Source organism: Dendrobium catenatum, unplaced genomic scaffold, assembly GCF_001605985.2.
Source record: "Dendrobium catenatum unplaced genomic scaffold, ASM160598v2 fragScaff_scaffold_1557, whole genome shotgun sequence".
Taxonomy (NCBI): Eukaryota; Viridiplantae; Streptophyta; class Magnoliopsida; order Asparagales; family Orchidaceae; genus Dendrobium; species Dendrobium catenatum.
Window position 1 is genome coordinate 4,458,556 of NW_021320019.1, and position 8,578 is coordinate 4,467,133.

The following is an 8,578-nucleotide window of genomic DNA, read 5'->3' on the forward strand; positions in this document are numbered from 1 at the left end:
TTAATTATATACAATAATAAAAAAATTTCTTCAGATAAAACTGTATGACAGTTAAGTCGCTTATAAAATTTTCATTTTTTATTGCGTAGCTTGGTTAATTTGTTGCGTAGCATAAAATTTTCATTTGTGTAACAAATGTTCTTTTCTAAAATAACAAAGGTCAACAGATAGTCTACCACTAGTCGAGCAAAGACTACAAATTCCAAGCTTCAATCACATGAAAAAATTAAAATCATGACGCTTATAAAATTTTCATTTTTTATTGCGTAGCTTGGTTAATTTGTTGCGTAGCATAAAATTTTCATTTGTGTAACAAATGTTCTTTTCTAAAATAACAAAGGTCAACAGATAGTCTACCACTAGTCTAGCAAAGACTACAAATTCCAAGCTTCAATCACATAAAAAAATTAAAATCACGAAAGAAAAATTAAACACGCATCCATTTAAATATCCTATCATCAATATTACACAAAAGACTCGGCTACAAAGCTTCCACATACCAAACCAAACTAACCACCCCTGTTAATTTTTCCCCAAAAAAAGAATGATAATACATAAATATAAAATTTAAAAAAAAAACTTCAATTTGTCGTCAGCTAATTAATAAAGCTGGAGTTATTTGTTTTGCATCTTAATCCTCCTCTTTATCTCTCTCTCCAACTCTTCAGAACCACCTACCTCCTCCAATTCCTTTGCAACATGAACAGCAAATGAGCAACAGTTCTTCAAGACCATTAGAGAAAAATAACATGGAGATTCAATGGCGAATAAGTTTTTCATTAAGCTATATCTTTGTTCAAATAGTTATATATATACATGAATATTTTTTTTCTTTATTATTGTGTCATATTAATAGTCAAATTCTTATTTAAGATAATTTTCTTATTGCTTTGTTTTTCATATTGAAATCACAATTTCTATATGGTCATTGCTTTTTTCTTGCTTTCAAAAAAATTTTGTACAAAAAACTAATTTTTACAGCTGCTTTAAAAAATGTCTTTATATGTAGTAGCTTTATAAAACAGTAAGAAAGCTATCCTAAACGAAGCCTAATAGCTGCTTTAGCAAGCAATAAGAAAGGTGTTCCAAAGGAAGCATTAGATTTTATTTGGGGCAGCTTTCTTCTTGTTTTTTAAAATAACTTTTACTACAAAAATTTTTTGTACTAATACTTTTTTACTAAAAATCAATTTTGAAAAGCAGTAAAAAGTTATCGCAAACAAAATCTAAGACTTTATTATTTTTTAAAATAATTTTTTAGTGAAAAAAAATTTAGTTAAAAAAAAAATTATACTAAAAAAATATTAAAAAAGCTATCATCATAAATGAAGCTTATATCTATAAAAACGACAACGCACCTTTGGTCCCATAAAAAGCCCATAGGGAACGCCCTCAAATTTGTCCGAATGGTGGATCTGCGGCCACGTCATATTGATTAGAAAGAGTTAAGAAAATAGCAATAATCGTCATTCTGCATTGGAAAGTGCACGAACAATCGAGAGGATCGGTACCTGATGAGCAGCGGCTACTCGCCGGAAATAAGGCACGTCGGCGATTGGGCCCACCGGGAATCTCCGGTGTACAAGCCCGTCGTGAACGAACATGTATGCAATCCCGAACAACGTAATCCCCAAACCCTGTCATTTCGCGACACGTGGACTCGTCAGATACGATTATGATTTTTGTTTTCTTTATGTTGTTATTCCGTTAGCTTTTAATTTGCAGCGTCTAACGATATTTTTTTTAAAGATAATTATATTTTTATGAAGATTTTGAATTATATATTATATATATCACGATATTTTAATATAATTTTAGTTAAGATAACCTTAAAATCGTTTGATTTATTTTGATATTAAGATCATATAAAGAGAATTTATAATACATGTATTAAAATAAATTTCATAATTTTGTATTTCATCAAAACAAAAATAATATGTATCTTGTAAGTTGTAATTATATATCGTAATAAATAATGGTGAGGATAAAAAAATTATTGGGTATATCCGATAATCATTTTTTAAAAGTACACAAATTACTAAAATTTATTTCATACGAACTTACTCCTAATAGAAAATAACATCTTGTAATTATGAATTGATCATAAACTCTAAGTCAATCTAAATTATTTTGAACTAATTCAAAATCAACAATATTCAAACCTTGTATAAACTCTATGGCTCGAACATCATAAATTTCAACTACTTCGAACGCTTCGGTGAGGAGTGAAGTCCACCATAGAAAGTAATGATAGGACTCATTGCGTACATGAAGAGTTTATTGGACTAATAATAATTGAACAAGTTTATGGGACTGACAGAATTTGTATGAAAATTGACGTTTGAGGGATTGGTAACTTTCGCAAGACCACAGTGTTCGCAAAACTGACTAATTAGATCATTAGTTGTTATTTATTTTGTGGTTCATGGAAATCCATAGGAGAGTTGACATTTCACAAAATTGATGACATTCGAGGACGATGTAAAGGAGTTTGGGGATCAATGACTACGACAAAGGATGCTAAGAAAGGCATCGCTACCACCGCCACCTTCATTTGAAGGAAGAGAGGGGCCGTGGATAAAAAAAAAAAATTGGGATAATTTATGTGTTTTAGCCCATATAAAATCATAATAAAAATTTTGAAGGAATATTCGATTCATATCAATAATCTTGTCCCAAAAAAATCTAGTACAGCAAACAGTTGGTTGAGACTCGTATCTCTAACTTACAAGAAATTATCATATGCGGGTTCGGAAGTAGCTTGCGTCCAGACTCCAATAAAATTAAGCCGTTCAGACTCCTCAGTGCGGAGTCCGAATATAACTCACATTGAGACTCCAATTAAACACATGGAGACTCCGCACTAAATAATTTCTCCCAACTTAGAAGTTACAACTCTCCATTCGATGTACCTAATCAAACCCTTCAACGGATTGGGATAAAATCGCTCACTAGCCAATGAAATAAAAGTTGCTCAACATCATATGGTAAGTTGGTGAAATAATTTATATAGCAGTAACAGAAAAAAACAGAGTGACTTACAGCGCCAAAGCAGAGGCCAGGAACGAGACCACGGTGGAAGAAGCCATAGGAGAGAAGGAAGATTGCTGGAACGGCGTTGATGATGGCGAAGACGTCGTTGAGCTCGAAGGGCCCGTCCCTCGGCCGGTGATGCGATTCATGCATATGCCACAGCGACGCGTGCCACAGCGCCCGGTGAGCCCATCTCGCCCAAAACTCCATTCCCACCTAAACCATTCAACTATTTTAATTCTCATATCCGGATATGCTTCTTCAATCTAATCAATTCGTATCATGGAATAGGAGGCGGGAATTAATCAATCAAATAACCGTACCGCAGCACCCACGGAGAGAGAGAAGGTCCCTAGCATTTCGGTAAAGGGAACCTCGCCGCCCTGCAATTAGGTCAAATTTAGAAAAGCAATCGAAGGAGGAGAAGGAGAATGAGGATTAGGGTTTCGAGTTTCTAGTTTCTAATATCGACCTCCATTTGCCAGGCGAATCTGTAGTAGACAGCAGCGATGGCCATGGAAGTGATGCCGAAGCTCGACATAACCGCGGCGATCAAATATGTCCGCCGCTCCGCCCGTTTTCGAGCCATTCGACTCTCCGCACGGGAGGCGGAGATTCGCATCGCTTCTTCCTTCAGCTCATGGGCTGTGGACTCCGGCGGCAGTGAAGGGATTGCAGTTTTGTCAGAGGGATTGGAATCGGCTTCATTCATGACAAAACAGATCGTCGCCGGGTGATTCCTCAGGGTTCGGGACGGATGAATGAAGAGCGTAGTGCTACGGCGAGTGGAAAGGGGTGAGAATAGTAGGACGTCGCTGGGGCGCTGAGCCAAGGACAATCCGAAGGGGATTCTAGCAAGGCTCCAAGATCTCAGCTTCATTGAAGCGGCGGAGATCCCGACCTCCATGATTCTCTGCTACGGCTTCAAAGCAGCCGCGATTTTGCCTGTTTCCCTCTCTAACTTGCAGATGGAGCCCGTGAGAGCGATAAGGAGAGGGAGGGATGTTATTTGTAAGCTGTGAAGAACGAACACCACACAAGCAGAGGAGACTTCACTTACAGCAGCTGGTCATTTAAGCTCACGTGGCTTATAAGAATGGCCACCGCGTTGAAAATAAATTACATGGATTGCCATTCCTTGTGACGGAATGTGCTATTAATTAGTTATTAACCGTACTTGATCATACTTTATGTTAATAATTGGAGCATAAATATTTGATTATTATTATTATTATTTTTTTTTGTGACGAGGAAGCACTGTCCTTAGGCCGGTGAAAACAACCCACACTAATTTATAAGGGAAAACACTTAAGGCTTTCACTGCTTGCCAAGGGATTTGAACCTTGGATCTAGGCTTTGCCCAGCCGGCTATTCACCACCCGGACAAGCAGCGGTGGGTATATAAATATTTGATAATTTGAAGGACAGTTTGTTCATTTAACTATGGATATTAAATCCAGTTAGTAAGTTGGATGAACCTTAATGCTTGATTTGGGATAATTTTTTTATTATTTTTTAAAGTAAATTTTTAGTAAAAAAATTTTTGAATTAAAAACTTTTATACTAAAAAACAGTTTTAAAAAGTTGTAAGAAAGCTATTCCAAAAAAAATATAAGGCTTCGTTTGGGAACGCTTACTTTTTTAACGGCTTTTCTTACTGCTTCTTAAAATAATTTTCTATACAAAAATTAATAAATTTATACTAAAAAATTATTTAAAAAACAGTAAGAAAATCGTTCTAAAACAAAACCTAATGTCATGAGGTAGTCATAAGTGTTTGTTATTTTTTTTTATAAGATTAGTGTGAAAGCCTTTCAAATGATTAGAAATTAAATTTATGAACATTATTGTGTGGGATGTGTCACTCACCATTCAATTAGAATAGGGAAAATAAACATTTAAAACCTAACTATCTATGCAAATATCTAAGATCCCCCAAAAATTGCCCATAATTAATTAGGTCTTCCTACCTAGGGATCTTTTATGCGTATATAATATAGGAGAACAACAATTAATTTTAAAGAAATTTTTAATTATAATATATATATATATATATATATATTATATATATAAATAATATATATATATATATATATAAAAAGTTAAATAACATTGCCATTACACTTACTCCCTCACTCTCATTTTATTTGGCTGGGAAGGAAAGAAAAAGAAGAAGAAGACAGGAAGATACTGAGGAGAGGAGAGAGAAAAGAAAGGAAGCTCATTGAGGCTTCTTTGTTCATTGTTCTAGTTACCAAAGTTGTTGTACTCGTTATAATTGATTATACTCTTACTCATATTTTTAATGATTTTTATTTTAACAATTTTAATTCTTTTCGAAAGTGATAAAAAATGCATTTTCTCCAAACTTATCGAGATTTTAGCGCGTAACTTTTCATATATGATATATTTGATATTCATGAGCTTTTTTACTGTAATATGATTGAATTTCACCAAGTAAATTAGAAGTTATAAATTTTAAAATTAAAAATATAGTATTTAATTTTTGTAGATTTTTTTTTTTTTTGTATTTCATGGATTATTATATTTCATATATGATATTGCATTGTATAGAGAAAATTATAAAATTAATATATAAGATAAATATGGATTTTTTTTTTTTCTGGAAGGAGAAGGCTGCTTCTATAATTGTAGAATTTATATGTAAACAAAGAAGATTGGATGTTAAAACTATAATCAATATATGTTGAATCTTAAAATATAATACCCTACACAGTAGAGTAATCCGACGAGCTTTCCTTAAAATAAAATATTTGTGATATGATCCTTAATGTAGCTTGCAACTTATTGTTTGAATTATACTGATGGGTTAAGAATGATGACTCTTCATTAATTATTAAAAGTCACCTCTAAATTAACTTAAGATAATGAATAATTATGGTAACATAAAGACTAATAACCAACTGGTCAATAGTTAGGATTAAATTAAAAACTAATGACTAACTAGTCAATAGTTATGGTGGAAGGATCAAAATACCACATTAAAGTTACATGTCTTACCTTACCTATTCACAATTACATTTATGATTAGATTTAAATTATAATATATTGAACTTATTGATAGATAGAATTGATTGAACTAACATTGATAATGATCCAACGACATAGCATAATGTATATAGGTCTCAATTGATTGATAATCCTATTTACCAGTTTTTTTATAGTTTGATATATCTCGTTTGATTTTATTGATTATATTAATTTATTATTGATTGATACAAATTTTATAGATTGATTATTAATTTTTAATTGATATGGACGAAAACTAGAGTAGGTAGATTGATTCTTTTACCTTGCATTGAATATAGTTGTAAGATTTTGTTACTTGTTGGGCTTTATGATTATTATATGATTTCATGTAAAAGTAAAGAGCCTACAGCTAGTTTAGTTATATTTTCATCTATTTAGTTTATATGTATTCTTTTATAGTATATAGTGGCTATTATATATTTTATTTTGGACTTTGGACTTTGAACCAAAAATATAAATATTGATCATGAAAATATAATTATGTTTATCGTTGTTTATATTCTTCTTGAATGCAATTATTTAGCACTAGTTATTAACAAATCTAGTTCTTGAAGAACTGAAATGATAAAACGATAATAACCAAGGAAAAAAAATATGATTCTTTAACTTTTGATCTCGAGGTCTTACAAATTACTTGAGTTATTTTAGACTTAGTGTATGGTTCCTCCATAGGCATTTTCCTCGACCATCTCTCTAGCTTAACCGAGATGAACTCCTTTAGGTTTTCCAGTCATGATAAGATCACCTATTAGATTTTAGAAGCATCATCAATTCATGTATCAGGTCATAACCCCCTTTGTGAAAGGTACAATACTTAGAGAAATCTAAGGCATAAACACATGCCTCCATATATAATAGGCTACAAAAGTAGCTAGCCTTCATCTTGAATGGCTTAAGAAACCTTGGTCCTTGATTCTTTAAGTTGAGTAATAGTCATGTACCAGCAAAGGTGAATTTACCCTCCTTTCAACCTCCATTTTTTTTTCTCGCACTTCTTGGGATTATAACCATGATGTTGGTGATGTTATTTTTATTATGAATGATAGAAACTCAACATTTCACTTGGCCTCAAATTTCTAGGTTGACTTTAGTTTTTCCTCAAAAATTACCAGGTACTCCTTACCTAAATGAAGTCTCATTATTGACTTGGTCCTGGTCGACTTCCGATTACTAACTCATTATTATACTCTTTAGTATTAGTATGGTTGTATGCAAGTTCAAGCAATAAGGATATTCAATTGCTGTAGGTTGAGTGTATATCTAACAGATCCCTTCTTCAAATCTTAGGCGAGTGCAATCTAAGTCATCATCACCTGTTTGATTAATATTACAATAAAATTCCTCAAGGATATCCCTTACTCTTGCCAATATTTTTAATAAATATTGGCAATAGTTTTGAGGTGTTTAAGCTCAAGAATTGGGTGATGAATTGCCTCTTAAACTCAATGAATGAGGTAGTAAGTCCAAGAAAAAGATGGGAAGACAACTTAAGTGGCAACTTCTTGTAGGAGAAATAAACTACATATTTGAAAATTTATAGTTTTGTGATCAAATAATATATTGTCTCAAAAGATAAAAATGATATATTCTATAATATATTTAAAAATAAAAATAGATTTTTAAAAATAATTACATTACCAAAAATGATATGTTGTATTAGAAAAATATATTATTTAAATAGGTTTTCTAGTATTAGAATATTGAGAACTTGACTCTCCCTATTTATTGATATCATCAAGAACAACATAAAAAACTTAAGTATTTATTTTTAGGAGCTTATTTGATTTATTGATATCATCAAGAACATCATAAAAAACTTAATTATTTATTTTTAGGAGCTTATTTGGATTTCAATAATTTTCTAAAATTCAGGCTAATTAAGGGAGTTTATTAACCTAGGAATCAGTGTTTGAGTTTTCAAACTCCAAATAAATTCAAAATTTCCAAAAAAAATATCTTGCAAGTCAAATGTTAAATGTACAAAACTTCCTGAAATTTTGAAGTTATTTGGAATTATTTATGATTCATTATGATATATTGAAATAATTTTTAATTACTTTTAAAATTTTGATAAAGCATGTTTACTATTGCAAAAAAATACTCAAATATATTTTTCTATTATTCTAGATTTCATTAGTAGTTCATTGCACTATGCATTATAATTTTAGGATTTTTCATTAATTAATTATGAATTTTATAAATTTAAGGGATCATTATGAGATTATTCTTGTATTAAGATTTCGGTTTGGTTATTAACGTCCAAAATGAACTCCAATCTTCATAAAATTTAAGTCACATTATTTTCATATGGTTAAGGATCAACTATTAACTTAAAAAAATTATGAAACTCTAAGTTTAATAATGAAATAATTAAATAAATTAAAAATTATAAAATTTATTATTAATTCAAGAAAAGTAAAAAATGCTAGTAAATTTCATGAAATACTAAGTTCTCACATCAATTTTAAGATATATATGAGGCTACTAGTTTCTC

General features: G+C 31.2%; 1 protein-coding gene across 1 annotated transcript; it reads right to left on the minus strand.

Annotated features, from left to right (window-relative positions):
• Positions 1–407: 407 nt before the first annotated feature.
• On the minus strand, positions 408–4,085 carry LOC110111186 (beta-carotene 3-hydroxylase, chloroplastic-like). The gene is made up of 6 exons (XM_020842947.2): positions 3,506–4,085; positions 3,357–3,416; positions 3,043–3,249; positions 1,512–1,637; positions 1,359–1,415; positions 408–690 (listed from the first exon to the last, which is right to left on the minus strand). The coding sequence occupies exons 1-6, from the start codon at positions 3,938–3,940 to the stop codon at positions 616–618; spliced, it is 960 nt and encodes a 319-aa protein (XP_020698606.1). The 5' UTR covers positions 3,941–4,085; the 3' UTR covers positions 408–615.
• Between the last annotated feature and the right edge of the window lie 4,493 nt (positions 4,086–8,578).